Below are 19,233 nucleotides of genomic sequence, written 5' to 3' on the forward strand. Positions count from 1 at the left end.
GAAATGGGCTTATGATATGGGTAGGTGATGAGTATTATACCCCTTTCATAAATGAAGAAAAAACAACCTGAGGCTCAGAGAAGTTGTGACTTGCACAGTTTTACAGGTTAGTGGTAGACCTAATTTTAGAATCCTAATGTACTCTCTCCTCCACACAATGCTGCTTCCCCCACAATGAAGAATTAGGTTTCAAGTCCAGATGAAGCATCAGTCCTATGGGGGCGGGCATGGAGGCGGGGAGAAAGAGGAAAATGATAATCTAAAACTGTTCTAAATTCCTATTCTTTTTCTTTCTTTCTTTTTGTTAAATGACATTCTGTTCATCATCATGGTAAGATACTTTGAGAGTTTCCTGAGCTTCCCTGTTGGAAGTTTTTACTGTTTGAACTTGAGGTCTTTTCTACTGATGGAAAAATACTTTTCAGAAAACAGAAGTCTTGCTGGACAGAAAACCCACCTACCTACTGTTCACACTTACCAAAATGGTAGTCACTACTATGGTCCGATTCTCTGAGGATGCACTGTCATTGCTGATTTGCTGATCTGAGAAAGGCACAAACCTTTCATACTCATTCCAGTAGCCGGCCTAGAAACAGAAGACATTTGACCTGGATGCCTATTTTTCCCTCAAAAAAGTACTGCATGAAATTCAAGTGCTGTTGTGGAACAAAACTTTCTTGAGCTCTATAAGGATTGACATCCTGTCTCCCCATGTCTTGTCATTCCCATCAGGACCCCCAACACTGACACACACACAGATGTGCTATTCCTTCATCCTGGAGGTTCCCATATTCCACTCACCCTTACTGATATTTTGTAAAATAATAACACTTATTTTCTTGCATCCAAATGCTGTCCTTTTTCAAGAGCCTTTTTCTTTAAATGTCTGTTTTGGTTACTTACTTTTCGAGAGCCACTGACTTTCATTTCATACACATCAATGGTATAATTTGTCCTACGTCCGTAAGTGTCAAATTGGATGTTTCCAGTCATTCCTTGTACTTGCACCTGGTAGAAAGAGAAAATTTAAAATTTAAAAATAACGCGGCATTATTGCCTTCTAAGTCTCTGGGATGAGGTCTACTGATAGATCTTGGAATCTTGAAGAATTATTATTGCAAGTCATTGAGTTCTATCCACCAGATCAAGTCTATACAGATCTTCATTTCCTCCACAGTATTTTCTTGGTATGCCTTTTAGTTTTGAAGCATTGAGTAGGTGTAAGATGCTGTTACTTACATAATACAATGAGGGCTCTACTGCCACTTTTTCAAGGACCTGAAATTTCCACTAGTCCCTTTCGGAGAATACTCTGCAGGCTATCCCCTTAACTAGGGTAATGTATTCTAAACTGAGTTCCTTGGGGACCATGGCTGTGTCTTATCTTAATATTTCCCATATCTGAACATATTCTGGTTTCAGTAGCATGGGCACTGTTGCACTTGGACTCATATCATAGCTTCAATTATTAACTGAATGACCTTCGGCATGTTCTTAATGCTTTTTTACCCCAGTGTCTTAATCTGTAAGATTGAAAATCCTAGTAGTACCTATCTTTCAGAGTTATTGAGAGGATTAGAGAAGATATATATGTGTGTGTATATATATCTATATATATATATCTATCTATTAAGCATCAGAACACATGCTAGCTATATTAATTATTGTTAACCAAATAGATTTAGTTCTGTTTCTTGAGAGAGTTACACATTTACCAGCTACTACGGTGACAGGGATGAGCTTTCCCTCTTATTTGACCTACACTCAGCTACAGACAGGTAACAGACAAGAGAGCTAAGCCATGGAGGGGTAATTCAAAGACTGATAAAAGTTATTAAGCCTAAGGGGTCAGGAGTATGGAGCACTAGACAAGAAAGATAGAAGAACTGGAAGCCAGAACACTTGTTTGGGATGCCAAATGCTGATTTCATGTATGGCACAATTTTTCCTAGGCCTGAGCTCAGTATTATGAATTAATAAAAGGCCATCTCTTCTAAGTAGAGAGATTCTTTACCTAGTTTACAGTGCAGGGACACTGGATGAAATACCCTTTACAAATATAAGTCATTATTGTTAACCACTTACATTACTCATCTGGCAAGTAAAGGTCAAAGACTTTGCTTCAAAGAGAAAGGATATATCTCATTTTCCTAGTATGAAAGAATGGAATTGTTTTTCATCACTTATAGAAAATGACAAACTGTCAAACAAGTCAGAGGTGGCAGTGGGTTTGTGTTGCAGAAAGAAAAATGTTGTCAAATATTAGGGAACATTTTTTTAAAGGGAAAGGGGCTTATTCACCACCAGTAGGAGACTGTGGAATTCCTATGGAAAGGAAAATGCTCCAATGTGATGAACTGAAAACAAGATGATTGTCCAATGGTTCCAACAAAGCTAAGCACTGTTGTTAGCTTAGGCTTGCAGAGAAGGTGGCATCACACTTCTAGTTAGAGAAAGGACCTTTGTTGAGATAGAAATTACTTATCCAGTGGGATGAGACTGATATATAATGTGAGCACGAAGGGCTCTTTATACTCTATTTTGAGCATTGAATTCTGATAGAAGAGTTAGGCAGGGACAAGGGCAATAGGAACTTATTAAGGAAAGCCTTCATTGTGAAAATAGCTAGGGCTTTAAGTCTCATTAAGAGTCATCTATTTCTAAACCCAACCCATCTGAATATGATATATGAACTGGAGAATAGTCAAGGCATAGTCCAATAAATTCCAGACCCCATGATTTGAACGTTTGGTGACCAGAAGTAGAATTGGACTACCACTCAGAGAGAAATCTATTTTTAAGGACGTGGTCCAGTATTGAATGTTAGTGACAGTTTCCCAGCATTCCATCTGGGATAGCTTCTTTAATTCATAGCATCCTGTGCAAGACTTAGACATAATATTTTTATGATTATGTATTTCTGGCTTTCCTACTGGATTAGGAGCATCTCGAGATGAGAGACATTTTTTCTGCCTCTGTTCTCAGCAACTAATATTGTGCCTGGGATAGAGCAGATCCTTAATAAATGTTGATTGAACAAGTCTCAATGACTTAGAATCTGTGACAGATATGTCAGTAGACTGTGCTGAGGCTGATCTTTGCATTATTTGCAGATTGTGAGGAGAATGATTACCCAATTTGCAAGTGGCTTTAATATATTTTAAAGCATTTGTTTACATATTAACAATTTAAATGTGAGCACTACTCATCTTATTTCATGCTTGCATACTAATATGGAGCCTGATACATAGTCATGGGTGCTCAATAAATATTTACTGAATGAATGTTGTGCTTATTTATTCATTAAAACAGGCTCCTTAGGAGCCTCTGCCAGGCAATGATTTTGTTTGCCAGATTTCTTTTGAAGGAAGAGAATAATTTATTGAGAAACAACTATGTGCTAGTCACAATGAAGGATGCTTTACATTATGCAATCTCAATTTTAATTAACTGAAATAAAATGGGATTTCTTTTAATGTAGTAAAACATTTAGTACTTCAGACTAGCCTCCCTTGCAGTCCCTGTGAGTAGAGCAGTTTTACTGAGGCACTGTCTACTTTTGGAAAAAACTGATGCCTTCCAGCCTCTCTGGAGCAATAGAGATTGGCCTATGGAAAGAGGTAATGTATCGTTTTGGTTGAGTATCTGGTCATTAGGGCCTGGGGAGGAAGGTTACCTGGTTTCCAACTTGAGCTTTGTCAGTGAGTTAGACATGCAGAAACTTTTCTGGGTGGTAGTATGATCAATCTATTTTTTTTCCTAGCCCAATTGGTATCTTATCCTTCATTAGCCAGTTTTCTATTTGGGAAGGTAGTTATTTGTGTCATAAATAGGGAGTCAATTGGAGATGCTGGCTCCTGCCCCCTGAGGTTTTGTTGATGAAAACTCCTTTTGATTCACTCTGAGGGAGTTTTATATTTCACTCATCATTATGTTTCACCTGACAATACAAATCTTGTAACTGCTATGAAGGTTGAATTTAATTAACTGCTCTTCAAAATTGTACAGTGCTACCTCCATAAAACTACACTTAGGGCATTTGTTAAAGAACTGACATAATGACATAAAAATCTGCATGATGGGAGAATGAGTCATATCTCTTTCTTGGAGAGAGACACAGGGGCTACTAACCCCTTTTGATTGAATGCTTCCAACTTGGCAAATTTCAGGCATCAATAACAGAGCCAGCTACACAAAATGATGTATGCTATGAGGCCGTTACAAGTTCTTCCTTGCTGGGTTACACACAGAATTATCTTATCTTTGCCCATCTCTTTGTTGATTTGGATGTCCCAAACATCAGGATCATTAAATAAGTAGAAATAAGAGATTCTTGTACTCTTGAAAGCTCATTTTAATACATGCAGGCACATGTGGCATAAAGCAAAATATTCAGAACAGAGCTCTTGCTTGGAAAACTGCAATGAATGGGTGATGCTACTTCTGGTATAAATAATGAAATCTGTTCAAAGGACATTGCTTGAAGCCTTAAATGATCTCCTACCCAGCAAATACTAAAAACAAGTGACCTATTTGACTGTCTATCCATTGATTCCTTTTATTTTTCTTTAGGCTTTTTCTTTGCAGCATTGGGCAAAAGCTTCTTAAGTAGGCCTAGAAATGTATCATGTTCCTGCATTTCATCCTGTAGAATAGCATGAGTGTTCTTTTTGACAACAGAAATACCATCACACTGGCTAAGTTCCATAGCCTGTCTAGGCTAATCATTTGTCTGATGAGCCAGAAGATGCTGTTCTTTGTAATGTCTATCTTGAAGTTAGGAGCATCTTCTAAAATATCCTAATCTCCCTAAGGAATGTCATATGTTTGAAAGGTTTGAATTTTTTGAAGCTATTTACATATTTAATCCATAACTTTTGAGAGTACTAAGTTTCATTTACTAGCCACAGTATAGAGCATAACCAAAAATTCATTTGCCCTAAATTTATCTCTTTTTTTTCAAGCTTCAAGAAATGACCTCCAATTTTTAGATTTCTAGATTTGGATGATTTATAGAAATGGCTATACTTATCCTCTTAGCATACTCTGAGATTCTACATAATCTGGTCCTATTCCTTTTAGTATGTCTTCTCTCAAGATTTAGGTCTCATCGTTTTAATGTCTTTATAAGTTTCTTCCACCCCAATAACCCATTGTGGTCTTTACCATTTTCAGAGCTCTCTCAATATCAATTCCTTGACTCCAGGGCACAGCAGGATTTGCTAAGCAGTCTCCAGCACTTCCTCTCCGGGACACATCCACTCGCTGCCTCCTCAGGTAGCGGAAAGCTTCTGCTATGACCAGTATTGCATCGTGTGTCAATGCAGATGTATACTGAAATGGATGCATGAAAAACAAGATATCATGATAAATGATACCCTCAAAATTTGCCTTGTTTCTTATAATTTTCATTCATTTCTACCTATTGTTCTATGCAGTCACCGCCCCCCCCCCCACCAATTATTTAAGAGATCTCTCTGGGCAAGCCTGAATTTGATTCATTCTACAATGATACGTCTTACCTCATGTGTGCATGTGTTACGATTATTACAATCAGATGGCTCAAGGCAATCTCTCTCTTGCTCTCAATACTGTTTCTTTTTTATACTGAGTGAGTGACTACCAAAAGGCTGGGTCCTTTATAGAGGAAGAAATATGTGTGAAGTTAAAGGATGGCATGTATAGACTGGAGAGGAAACAGCATATCCTAAAGCAAGACTGGGTTACTGCTGTTTGTAATAGAAAATTGAGATCCGGTGTTTACTTAGGGGAAAATGGAAATTGCTAAGTTAGACAACTTGAAATTAATTTGGAGGAGAACATTAATCACTTCTGTCTGGCCCATGTTTCTGGCAAGCCAGGACTTCTGGCCAGCAATAAATCAGTTTTTGTTTCCTGGGGGGTAGCAAAAACCAAAGCTGTTTTTCAATTGTAGAAAATTTCAATTATTATTGAGTTTTAAATCTGATAATGTTGACAATTCATAGGCAATACTTCATGATGCCACCTCCTGCAGGCAAGAACACTTTCTATTCCTTGGATATAGTGATATGCTCTACTAGGGATGAGGTCAGTCACTTAATACAAGGGATTTGATTATCCGCAATTTGAAATGGTGGATGCTTTTTCATTAAATGAATTAACATAACAAACTATGGTTAGAATAAGCTGGCCCCTGTTTTGCAGGAGTGACAAATACTGGTAGAATATAGAATGTTGTTGACTTTTTAAAAATGTAGCAAAATGTCCCAGGGGGAGTTCTCTCTCTTTAGTACAGTATGTCCAAATACAATTGGGAGTGAGTAGATTATTGCCTCTACAACTATCAATTAGCTTTTCTGACTTTTCTCACGTTACTTCTCTTTTAGAAGCAAATCATCAAGTGTGACTGTAACAGGGGGAATATGTTCTTTCATGAAGAAAAATCTTTGTGTCTGTACATCTTTGCAATACATGAAGCCAACATGGTGATGATTTTCTTTTCAGTTGACTGCATAAATTGTCAGCGTATCTTAATGTAGTCCTTTCCAAACCATGCCAAAAGAGCTATTTAGTTTTTGCTTTATTCAGTTTCTACTTATCAATGTGTGAGAATACCCCCCCCAGCCCTAAAAGAAAATGTTTATAGAGTAAATTATCAGGATTTTTAATCTGTAGACAATTTTATCTCCTAATCAAAAATATTGTACATCAATTTTTAAAGTGGGCTTTTGGTTTGATTGATATTGTGCAAGGTTCTATAATGACAAATACTAAGCAAAAGTAATGTGAAAGTTGTAACATCTATTTAAATATTCAATTTTTAAAAAGTTCTTTAAAGGTTTTTACTTATAAGTATGAACATTTCTTCTCAGTGGGTTCTAGAACTTTACATTATATACACCAAGTATTATCAATGAAGAGTCCAGAGCTGAGATTGGCTTCCTTCTCTTTTGTATGGCTCTACAACTTCAGCAGAGGCATAAACTACTCTTCAGTACCCTTTTCATACTTCCTACCCTCACTCATTTTCTCATGCCTAACACAGTGTCTGGCACATTGTAGGTGCCAGACTACAAACCCACTAAAATATTGAATAAATGAATTTCTCTCTTCTACCTATTACCTGGTAAATCTAAAGATCATAAAGCAGTGTGGGTAGGCAGTTTTATGAAAAATCTAAATTTGAATAAGCTCACCTAAATGTAATGCAATGTGCATTTTAACCATGACTTTATGCTTTTGATATTTTTATCTTGATTTCTATGAAAATGGGCAACTTAGGTAATCTAATTATTTTCAGAAATACTTTAGCAAGCAGGAAAACATTTCCATTCAATATACATATAGGTAACATACACTCTATTGTAGCCTAATTCACTTGGGATTATTTTCCAGTAAATATCAGTTTAATACATTAAAAAAATTTTGATTACAAAGGGTTCATCATAGGGATTGTGACCATATTTACTGAAGCAAATTAGGACACTTGATCAGACCCTAAAACAGAATGTTTTAAAACAAGACTATCTTGGAAAAATCTGGCAGGCATAATCACTACAACCACAGGATACCACTTAACTAGTAAGTGGCTCAACTGAACGAAAAAAGTATGTTTAACCCATAACTTTTCTAGAACACACCAATTGCATAAAGTAAGGTTTCACCTGAATTATGTTCTGATGTAACCCATTTAAGGTGGAGCTGCATAGATGGTACAGAATGTATCTCTATATCTTTTTTCTGGTCTGTGTTGCCTACTGTTCTCTATTATTATTATTATTATTATTATTTTTTGAGATGGAGTCTTGCTCTGTCGCCCAGGCTGGAGTGCGGTGGCATGATCTTGGCTCACTGCAACCTCTGCTGCATGGGTTCAAGCCATTCTTCTGCCTCCGCCACCCAAGTGTCTGGGATTACAGGTGCATGCTACAATGCCCACCCTGTTATCCCCTATTCTATTCTTGCCTGGGAGGAAGGATGTGAGAATGAGTATCTTAAAACAATGAGGAAGATGTTTTCCCCTTTTCCTTTTTTAGGAAAAGGTCTTGACTCTGTTTTGATCCCCCATTTTGTACCACAGCTATGGTACATACTTTCACTATATCAGGAAGGAAGAATTTAAAGTCAGTTTCATATTTGAATCAATACACTGAGGGAATGAGTTACTTAAAAAATATATTTGAAGGGTCCTTTGTGTAACATGAATAACTTTCCCCTAATTTATCTGTTTAATTCCTGGTTTTTAAATAATAGAATTTCTAGCCATAGGGGAATGCATATGAAAAATGTGCATTTTTAACCACGACTTTCTGCTTTTAATATTCTTATCTTGATTTTGTGAAAATGAGCAACCTAAGTAATTTAATTATTTTCTAAGATACTTTAGCAGGCAGGAAAACATTTCCATTCAATATACATATAGGCAATGTACACTCTTTATTAGAGCCTAATTCACTTGGGTGTACTGAGATTCATGGAACTTATTAAAACAAAGCAATCACATAAATAATGTAAAATCTAATTTGCTGTTTCAGACTATCAATCTTCCTTACCTATTCCCACTGCCCCCACCCTTCGCCTGGCTCAGGTTCTTGTAATATTATAAATTGTTATGAGCATATTACAAATAAAATTCATTAAAAATTAAGTTAACTTATTTCCAAGCATTGGATTTTAAAAGATCTCATTCTCAACAGCTTCTTTATTCAGGGGTTTAGTTTTTAAACGCAATAGCATCACCTGCAGTTGTTTTGTGGCATCTTTGAATCACTTCTGAGGAAAATCATTTGATCATAAGATGACTGTTAGTGTATAAAGACCATACGGAGATACATTGAAAAACTGGCCTTAGGTTTTTACACGCCATGGAACATTACCTTTAGTGGTGCATTCTTGGCTTCAGGGAATTCCCTTTCATCCAGCCTCACCCAGCGCTGTATGAACTGCTGAACCATAGGGTTTTCATTGTTGACAATCTGGAAACCTGTAATGTTGGCTCCCCCATGCATGACTCTTTCCAGTAAAATATCAGTAAAACCCTGGAAAGACATTGAAAGGATCATGATTGTGGGAGGTTGTGTATTCTTACTCACCATATCTGTTAGAGTGCTAAAGATAATGTGATCATTTATTAGCAATCAAGACAGCCTTGAATATGAAATTAATTGTTAGGACACTATGTCCCTGAAACTGCAGGCATAATGGAGAAAATATGCATTCTTTCATTTTAGTTCCTGTGTCTTTATGTAATGTGGCTGCCACATGGACAAACATAGGTGCCAGCTTTAAACAAATATTTTGATTTGTTTTATTTACCTGTATTTTTAGTCTTTCTTCATTGAGTAAAAATACAATGCTTTATGTAATTGGAAAATGTTGAAAAAGTTTGACCCTAGTGGGTGTTATAGCAAACTTTTCTTCAGCCTAACGTGATAAACACAGTGGATTGCTTCAGATTCTAGTGATGAGAACTTTGGAAATTTGTGATTTACAGAAATGCCAATGAGTGAAACTGACAGCTTGGTTGGATATGATGGTACATAATATCCAACATGTATCCATAAATGAATCACTTTTTTTTTTTGAGATAGAGTCTCGCTCTGTTGCCCAGGCTGGAGTGCAGAGTCTCGCTGTGTCGCCCAGGCTGGAGTGCAGTGGTGAGATCTCAGCTCACTGCAACCTCCGCACCACCCCTGGGGTTCAAGCGATTCTCATGCCTCAGCCTCCCAAGTAGCTGGGATTACAGGTGCATGCCACCATGCCCACCCAATTTTTGTATTTTTGGTAGAGACGAGGTTTCACCATGTTGTCCAGACTGGTCTCAAACTCCTGACCTCAAGTGATCTGCCCGCCTCGGCCTCCCAAAGTGCTGGGATTACAGGTATGAGCCACTGCACCAGGGCAATAAATGAATCTTAACAACTACTACATAGCATCCACCATTTTCTTCTAATTTGCTCTGGCTACCATCTGGTGCCTCTGCCACCTAAGCCTTGTGCAGGAGTATCTCCATGTGAGCTCTGCCAGCTCCATTGGGCATTATTATCTTCTGGGACAAGTAGCAGCCCAGGAATTGCTGCTACTTTTGCTGGATAACTATATCCTGCTAATTACTATTAATGTGTTAGGGTTTTCAATGAACTGAAGCCATCATTTGTATTCATAAACAGATGGGTAGAATTCTTCCTCCCTTCTTTACAACCCTCCAAAATTTTAATATAAAAATGATCAAACATACAGAAAAATTGAAAGAATTATACAGTGAATACCCACATAGTCACAGTCAGATTCTACAATTATTTTTTCTACTCATCTATGAGACTATTTCATTTTGGGGTTCATTTCAAAGTAAGTTGGAGACATTAGTATACTTCACCCTAAAAGATTTCAGCACGCAGGTCATTAACTAAAATTCAGTGTTTGTTTACAGTTCTTTTTCTTTCTTCATTTTTTGAAGGTAAAATTTACATCAATGAAATGTACTTGATGAGTTTTGATAAATGCATACACCTTTATTACCCAAGTCCGTATCAATTCTTTAATGTTTCCTCTCTTTTTTTTTATAGTCTAAAAAAGGTTTTATTGAAGTGTAATAGTCGTATAGAGAAGTGCACATATCTTTATGTGTATAGCTTGGTGACTTTATTCACAAAGTAAACATAAACAATATATATAGAGTCAGCACCTCCATCCATGTTTCTCTTAATTTTACATTTGTTTACTATGGGTAACAAGACAGTCTTAGAAAACATTTTAGTGAAATAGCTTTTTCAGTTATTACTTACAGCCCCTTCCTCTTCCTTTCATAAGTGGGATATGAGTCAATGGAGGCCGGACAAAGAGTCAAATAGTTTACATCACTGAGAATCACTCCTTCATTCTGATAACCATAAAGCATTTTAAAATTTAACATTAATTCATCATGATGAGTTTTCTCCTAAAGGCTTTCTTCATGAGAGAAAATAAGACACAGTGTTTCTCCCATTTTATTCCCCCTATAATAAATTCAGCAGAGAGCCTCACTTGTGTAGAAAGTCTAGCAGAGGCTACCACTGGGGCTTAAGCCTAACTGTTACCCAAGTCTCCATTCTCACTCCTTAAACTTAAATTCAAATAAAATGCTGAGGATAAAACTCTAATGAAAGGGCCTTCAAGATGGCTGAATAGAGGCATCCAGAACTCACCTCCTGTACAAAGAAGAAATAAAATAGTGAGTAGATAATCACACTTTGAGTATATTTCCTAAGAGAGAATGCTGGAATTCAATAGAGAAGTGACAGGAAACATCTGACTTAAGGAATGAGAAAGAAGTAAGGCAGCCTGCTTGGCTGGGATCATCTGGAAGCCTGGAGAGGTGCCCCAGTGTGGGTAAAGGATAAGTGAGAGACCCCTAGCAGTCCATATTCCCAATGTGGACTCCTGCAATCTTAGCCCTGGGAGAGCCCTCAACCCACATGGGCTTTGAAGGAGTTGCCTAGAGATTGTAAAATGGCATTTCTCTAGAGAGGCAGCTTGGGTGGGTCCTACATACCCCAGAGTCCCAAGCAGCCACAGTAGGGTGCCATTTTGAGAGCCCAGACCCCACCAGACCACATCCTGACCAGGGGCCCAACAGCCCCTACATTTCCACATCCTTGGGACCCCATCAATGGGGTCGAATACCTTGAATGCAGGGCTGGGCCTTGTTGGCTGCTGCTGCCAGAGCGAAACACGAGTCATTGGCAGTGACCCTGTCACTTCCAGTAGCAGTGCTGCTACATATTTAAAAGAGCTCTGAGGAAAGGCTCCCCTGCTTATATCAGGGCCAAAGCACATGCTCCTAAGCTACCTGTTTATGGCTGCTACCACTGAAAGCAACCATGCCTTCTCCAGCAGTAGGGCTGCAGCACAGCCACTTCAGCCCCAACCTGAGCATTCTACTGGGGACCTAGGGATCACCTCAGCCCTGCCTACCACAGCCAGCACCCACATGCACCACCAGATGGCCTGGCTCCACTCCCCTAAATTCAGTGCCTGAGTACACTGTCCAGGGGCCTGGAAATTGCTCTGCCCCATTCACCACCACTGGACCTTAGCACTCCTCCTGGGAACCTGAGGATAGGCTGATTTTGCCTGTCACTACCACCGTGGCTGGGACTCACCTACACGTGCTACCTACAGGCCTCAAGAATGGCTGGCCTAGCCTATTGCAACCACCATCATCACCAGGACAAACCATTTGGGAGTCAGAGGATTGTGTTGCCTCTGCTACAACCATTGCCCATGCCATGCCCAATTCCTAGGGCTCCAAGGACCCACCCATCCATATGGCCCACCACTGCCACTGCTGGCATCTGAGCAAGCTGCCTGGAGGCCCAAGAATCAGTCTAACTGGACCCACGAACACTGGTGCCCATGTACACTTCCCTGAGGCCCATGGACAGGTATGCTTGACCTGTTGCTGCTACCACTGGTGCCCAAGAACTGACCCATCTGATGTCTCCAACTCCAGCAAAACTTCACCACAGCCTCCACCAACAACTGCACCCTATACTACCAAGGAAATCACGGATACTATTGATGCTGTTTACAGCCAGATAAATCATCATGGAGACTATATTACTGCACATACTGAGAATTAAAACCAAAGTGTCTTACCCAACCAACACCATAGATAAATCTTCAGGAAAAAGTCCTCCCCTACAAAAGCAAATTTAATATATTGGAAGAAGTAACTGTTACACCAAATGTGCAGATATCAATGCAAGGACACAAAAAATATGAAAAAGTTAAAAAAATACAATGCCTCCAAAGGAACATAATACTTCTCCAGCAATAGATCCCAATCAAAAAGAAATGTATGAAATCCCAGAAAAAATTCAAAATAATGATACTAAAGAAGTTCAGTGAGATACAAGAGAGCACAGAAATCAGAACAATACAAATGAAAAACAATGCAGAATATGAGTAAGAAATTTACCAAAGAGATACCTAAAATAAAAAGAAAAACATATAGAAATTCTAAAGCTGAATAATTCATTGCATGAAATATAAAATACATTTGAAAGATTCAACACTAGACTAGATCAAGCAGAAGAATTTTAGAAGTTGAAGACAAGTCATTGAAATAACCCAGTCAGACAAAAATGAAAAAAGATTAAAAAAGGTTAAACAAAGCCTATGACATACAGGACACCGTAAAATGATCCAAAAATGTGAATTTTTAGTGTCCCAGAAAGTGAAGAGAAAATGAAAGTGATAAAAAAAACCTATTTAATAAAATAATAGTTGAAAACTTTCCAGATGTAGCAAAAGATTTAGACATACAAATACAGGAAGCTCAGAGATCCCAAAACCTTTAAAAAGGTCTTCTCCATGGCACACTGTAGTCAAACTGTCAAAAGTCAAAGATAATTCTAAAAATAGCAAGAGAAAAGCATCTAGTCACTTACTCTGATGGGAGTTCCCATTGGACTGACAGTGAATTTCTCAGCAGAAATGTTACAGGCCAGGAGAGAATGGGCTGATATATTCAAAGTTCTAAAACAACAACAACAACAACAACAACAAACTTGGCAACCAAAGATACTATACTGAAGAAAGTTGTCCTTCATAAAGAAGGAGAAATAAAGTCTTTCCCAGACAAGCAAAAGCTGAAAGAATTCATAACTACTAGACTAGCCATATAAAAAATGCTTAAGGGAGTCTTACACCTGGAAGAAAAAGGAGAATATCTACCATAATGAAAGTACATGAAAGTATAAAACCCACTGGTAGAGTAAACACACAAATGAGGAAGAGAAGGGTCTCAAATGTTTCCACTATAGAAAACCATCAAACCACAATGATAAACAGTAAGAGAGGAAGAAAGAAACAAAGTATATGCAAAATAACCAGAAACCAATCAATAAAATGACAGAAATAAACCTTCAAATATCAATAGTAACTTTGAATATAAATAGATTAAACTTTCTACTTAAAAGATATAGACTGGTTGAAGGGATTTGAAAAAATGATCCAGCTATATGCTGCCTACAAGAAACTCACCTCACATGTAAATGTACATATAGGGTCAAAGTAAAGGGATGGAAAAAGACATTCTGTGCAAACAGAAATGTAAAGCAAGCAGGAGTAGCTATATTTGTGTCAGAAAAAACAGACTTAAATCAAAAACAGTGAAAAGAGACAAAGAAGGTCATTATATAATGATAAAGGGATTAATCCAATAATACTATATAACCATTCTACGCATATATGCCTCTGACACCAAAGCACCAAGACAAATATTATTACAACTAAACAGAGAGATAGACTCCAGTACGAAAATTGGTGAGAGCTTCAACACCCTACTCTCAGTATTAGACAGATCATCTAGAAGGAAGATTAACAAAGAAACACTGAATTTAAACTTCACTTGAGACCAAATGTACATAACAGAGATTTATAGAACATTTCATCCAACAGCTGTAGAATACACATTCTTCTCATCAGCACATGGAACATTCTCCAGGATAGATTATACATTAGGATACAAAACAAGTCTCAAAAAATTTTAAAAAATCAAAATCATATCAAATATCTTCTCAGACCACAATGGAATTTAACTAGAAATCAATAACGAGAGGAACTTTGGAAACTATAAAAATACCTGGAAATTAAACAACATGCTCCCGAATGACCACTGGGTCAAAGAAGAAATTAAGAAGGAAATTTAAAAAATTCTTGACACAAAAGAAACTGAAATGCAACATACTAAAAATCGACCATAATGAAAATACATGAAAGTATAAAACCCACTGGTAGAGCAAACACACAAATGAGGAAGAGAAGAGTACAGAAAAAGTAATATTAAGAGGGAATTTTATAGAAATAATGGCCAACATCAAGAAGGATGTCAAGTAAACAATCTAATGATGCACCTCAAAAACTAGAAAAGCAAGAACAAACCAAAGCCCATATTAGTAGAAGGAAAGCAACAATGAAGATCAGAGCAGAACTAAATGAAACAGACTAGAGAAAAACACAAAAGAACAACAAAATAAATTTTTTTCAAAAGATAAACAAAATCAATAAACCACTAGCTAGATGAACCAAAAAAGAGAGAAAACCTAAATAAATAAAATCAGAAACAAGAAAGGAGATATTACAACTGATACCATAGAAATATGAAAAATTGGCCTGGCATGGTGGCTCATGCCTGTAATCCCACACTTTGGGAGACAAAGGCAGGTGGACCATTTGAGGTCAGGAGTTCAAGACCAGCCAGGGCAACATGGTGAAACTCTCTCTCTACTGAAAATACAAAAATTAGCTGGGTGTGGTGGCGGCACACACCTGTAATCCCATCTACTTGGGAGAGCTGAGGCAGGAGAATTGCTAGAACCCAGGGAACAGAGGTTGCAGTGAGCCAAGATCGAACCACTGCACTCCAGCCTGGGTGACAGAGTGAGGCCCTGTCTCAAAAAAGAAAAAAATGAGAGGGCGGAGCAAGATGGCCGAATAGGAACAGCTCCAGTCTCCAACTCCCAGTGCCAGCGACACAGAAGACCGGTGATTTCTGCATTTTCAACTGAGGTACTGGGTTCATCTCACTGGGGAGTGCCGGACGATCGGTGCTGGTCAGCTGCTGCAGCCCGACCAGCGAGAGCTGAAGCAGGGCGAGGCATCGCCTCACCTGGGAAGCACAAGGGGGAAGGAAATCCCTTTTCCTAGCCAGGGGAACTGAGACACACAACACCTGGAAAATCGGGTAACTCCCACCCCAATATTGCGCTTTAAGCAAACAGGCACACCAGGAGATCATATCCCACACCTGGCCGGGAGGGTCCCACGCCCACGGAGCCTCCCTCATTGCTAGCACAGCAGTCTGTGATCTACCGGCAAGGCAGCAGCGAGGCTGGGGGAGGGGCGCCCGCCATTGCTGAGGCTTAAGTAGGTAAACAAAGCTGCTGGGAAGCTCCAACTGGGTGGAGCTCACAGCAGCTCAAGGAAACCTGCCTGTCTCTGTAGACTCCACCTCTGGGGACAGGGCACAGCTACACAACAACAACAACAACAACAACAAAGCAGCAGAAACCTCTGCAGACGCAAACGACTCTGTCTGACAGCTTTGAAGAGAGCAGTGGATCTCCCAACACGGAGGCTGAGATCTGAGAAGGGACAGACTGCCTGCTCAAGTGGGTCCCTGACCCCTGAGTAGCCTAACTGGGAGACATCCCCCACTAGGGGCAGTCTGACACCCCACACCTCACAGGGTGGAGTACACCCCTGAGAGGAAGCTTCCAAAGCAAGAATCAGACAGGTACACTCGCTGTTCAGCAATATTCTATCTTCTGCAGCCTCTGCTGCTGATACCCAGGCAAACAGGGTCAGGAGTGGACCTCAAGCAATCTCCAACAGACCTACAGCTGAGGGTCCTGACTGTTAGAAGGAAAACTATCAAACAGGAAGGACACCTACACCAAAACCCCATCAGTACATCACCATCATCAAAGACCAGAGGCAGATAAAACCACAAAGATGGGGAAAAAGCAGGGCAGAAAAGCTGGAAATCCAAAAAATAAGAGCACATCTCCCCCGGCAAAGGAGCGCAGCTCATCACCAGCAACGGATCAAAGCTGGACGGAGAATGACTTTGACGAGATGAGAGAAGAAGGCTTCAGTCCATCAAATTTCTTAGAGCTAAAGGAGGAATTACGTACCCAGCGCAAAGAAACTAAAAATCTTGAAAAAAAAGTGGAAGAATTGACGGCTAGACTAATTAATGCAGAGAAGGTCATAAACGAAATGAAAGAGATGAAAACCATGACACAAGAAATACGTGACAAATGCACAAGCTTCAGTAACCGACTCGATCAACTGGAAGAAAGAGTATCAGCGATTGAGGATCAAATGAATGAAATGAAGCGAGAAGAGAAACCAAAAGAAAAAAGAAGAAAAAGAAATGAACAAAGCCTGCAAGAAGTATGGGATTATGTAAAAAGACCAAATTTACGTCTGATTGGGGTGCCTGAAAGTGAGGGGGAAAATGGAACCAAGTTGGAAAACACTCTTCAGGATATCATCCAGGAGAACTTCCCCAACCTAGTAGGGCAGGCCAACATTCAAATCCAGGAAATACAGAGAACGCCACAAAGATACTCCTCGAGAAGAGCAACTCCAAGACACATAATTGCCAGATTCACCAAAGTTGAAATGAAGGAAAAAATCTTAAGGGCAGCCAGAGAGAAAGGTCGGGTTACCCACAAAGGGAAGCCCATCAGACTCACAGCAGATCTCTCGGCAGAAACTCTCCAAGCCAGAAGAGAGTGGGGGCCAATATTCAACATTCTTAAAGAAAAGAATTTTAAACCCAGAATTTCATATCCAGCCAAACTAAGTTTCATAAGTGAAGGAGAAATAAAATCCTTTACAGATAAGCAAATGCTTAGAGATTTTGTCACCACTAGGCCTGCCTTACAAGAGACCCTGAAGGAAGCACGCAACATGGAAAGGAACAACCGGTACCAGCCATTGCAAAAACATGCCAAAATGTAAAGACCATCGAGGCTAGGAAGAAACTGCATCAACTAACGAGCAAAATAACCAGTTAATATCATAATGGCAGGATCAAGTTCACACATAACAATCTTAACCTTAAATGTAAATGGACTAAATGCTCCAATGAAAAGACACAGACTGGCAAACTGGATAAAGAGTCAAGACCCATCAGTCTGCTGTATTCAGGAGACCCATCTCACACGTAGAGACATACATAGGCTCAAAATAAAGGGATGGAGGAAGATTTACCAAGCAAATGGAGAACAAAAAAAAGCAGGGGTTGCAATCCTAGTCTCTGATAAAACAGACTTTAAACCATCAAAGATCAAAAGAGACAAAGAAGGCCATTACATAATGGTCAAGGGATCAATTCAACAGGAAGAGCTAACTATCCTAAATATATATGCACCCAATACAGGAGCACCCAGATTCATAAAGCAAGTCCTTAGAGACTTACAAAGAGACTTAGACTCCCATACAATAATAATGGGAGACTTCAACACTCCACTGTCAACATTAGACAGATCAACGAGACAGAAAGTTAACAAGGATATCCAGGAATTGAACTCATCTCTGCAGCAAGCAGACCTAATAGACATCTATAGAACTCTCCACCCCAAATCAACAGAATATACATTCTTCTCAGCACCACATCGTACTTACTCCAAAATTGACCATATAATTGGAAGTAAAGCACTCCTCAGCAAATGTACAAGAACAGAAATTATAACAAACTGTCTCTCAGACCACAGTGCAATCAAACTAGAACTCAGGACTAAGAAACTCAATCAAAACCGCTCAACTACATGGAAACTGAACAACCTGCTCCTGAATGACTACTGGGTACATAACGAAATGAAGGCAGAAATAAAGATGTTCTTTGAAACCAATGAGAACAAAGATACAACATACCAGAATCTCTGGGACACATTTAAAGCAGTGTGTAGAGGGAAATTTATAGCACTAAATGCCCACAAGAGAAAGCAGGAAAGATCAAAAATTGACACTCTAACATCGCAATTAAAAGAACTAGAAAAGCAAGAGCAAACACATTCCAAAGCTAGCAGAAGGCAAGAGATAACTAAGATCAGAGCAGAACTGAAGGAGATAGAGACACAAAAAACCCTCCAAAAAATCAATGAATCCAGGAGTTGGTTTTTTGAAAAGATCAACAAAATTGACAGACCACTAGCAAGACTAATAAAGAAGAAAAGAGAGAAGAATCAAATCGACGCAATTAAAAATGATAAAGGGAATATCACCACCGACCCCACAGAAATACAAACTACCATCAGAGAATACTATAAACACCTCTACGCAAATAAACTGGAAAACCTAGAAGAAATGGATAATTTGCTGGACACTTACACTCTTCCAAGACTAAACCAGGAAGAAGTTGAATCCCTGAATAGACCAATAGTAGGCTCTGAAATTGAGGCAATAATTAATAGCCTACCAACCAAAAAAAGTCCAGGACCAGATGGATTCACAGCTGAATTCTACCAGAGGTATAAGGAGGAGTTGGTACCATTCCTTCTGAAACTATTCCAATCAATAGAAAAAGAGGGAATCCTCCCTAACTCATTTTATGAGGCCAATATCATCCTGATACCAAAGCCTGGCAGAGACACAACAAAAAAAGAGAATTTTAGACCAATATCCCTGATGAACATCGATGCAAAAATCCTCAATAAAATACTGGCAAACCGGATTCAGCAACACATCAAAAAGCTT

At 38.9% G+C, this 19,233-nt stretch overlaps 1 protein-coding gene across 4 annotated transcripts in view; it reads right to left on the reverse strand.

Annotated features, from left to right (window-relative positions):
• GRIA3 (glutamate ionotropic receptor AMPA type subunit 3) overlaps positions 1-19,233 on the reverse strand; it is a 312,783-nt gene that overhangs the window by 88,174 nt on the left and 205,376 nt on the right. For all 4 annotated transcript variants that reach the window (XM_017954349.3, XM_017954348.2, XM_009198218.3 and 1 more), the window contains 4 exons: positions 8,859-9,020; positions 5,167-5,334; positions 904-1,008; positions 479-586 (listed from right to left, as the gene is read on the reverse strand). In XM_017954349.3, the coding sequence (XP_017809838.1) occupies positions 479-586; positions 904-1,008; positions 5,167-5,334; positions 8,859-9,020 (543 nt within the window). The remainder of the gene's footprint in view (positions 1-478; positions 587-903; positions 1,009-5,166; positions 5,335-8,858; positions 9,021-19,233) is intronic.

The sequence above is a fragment of the Papio anubis genome, chromosome X, assembly GCF_008728515.1.
Source record: "Papio anubis isolate 15944 chromosome X, Panubis1.0, whole genome shotgun sequence".
NCBI lineage: Eukaryota > Metazoa > Chordata > Mammalia > Primates > Cercopithecidae > Papio > Papio anubis.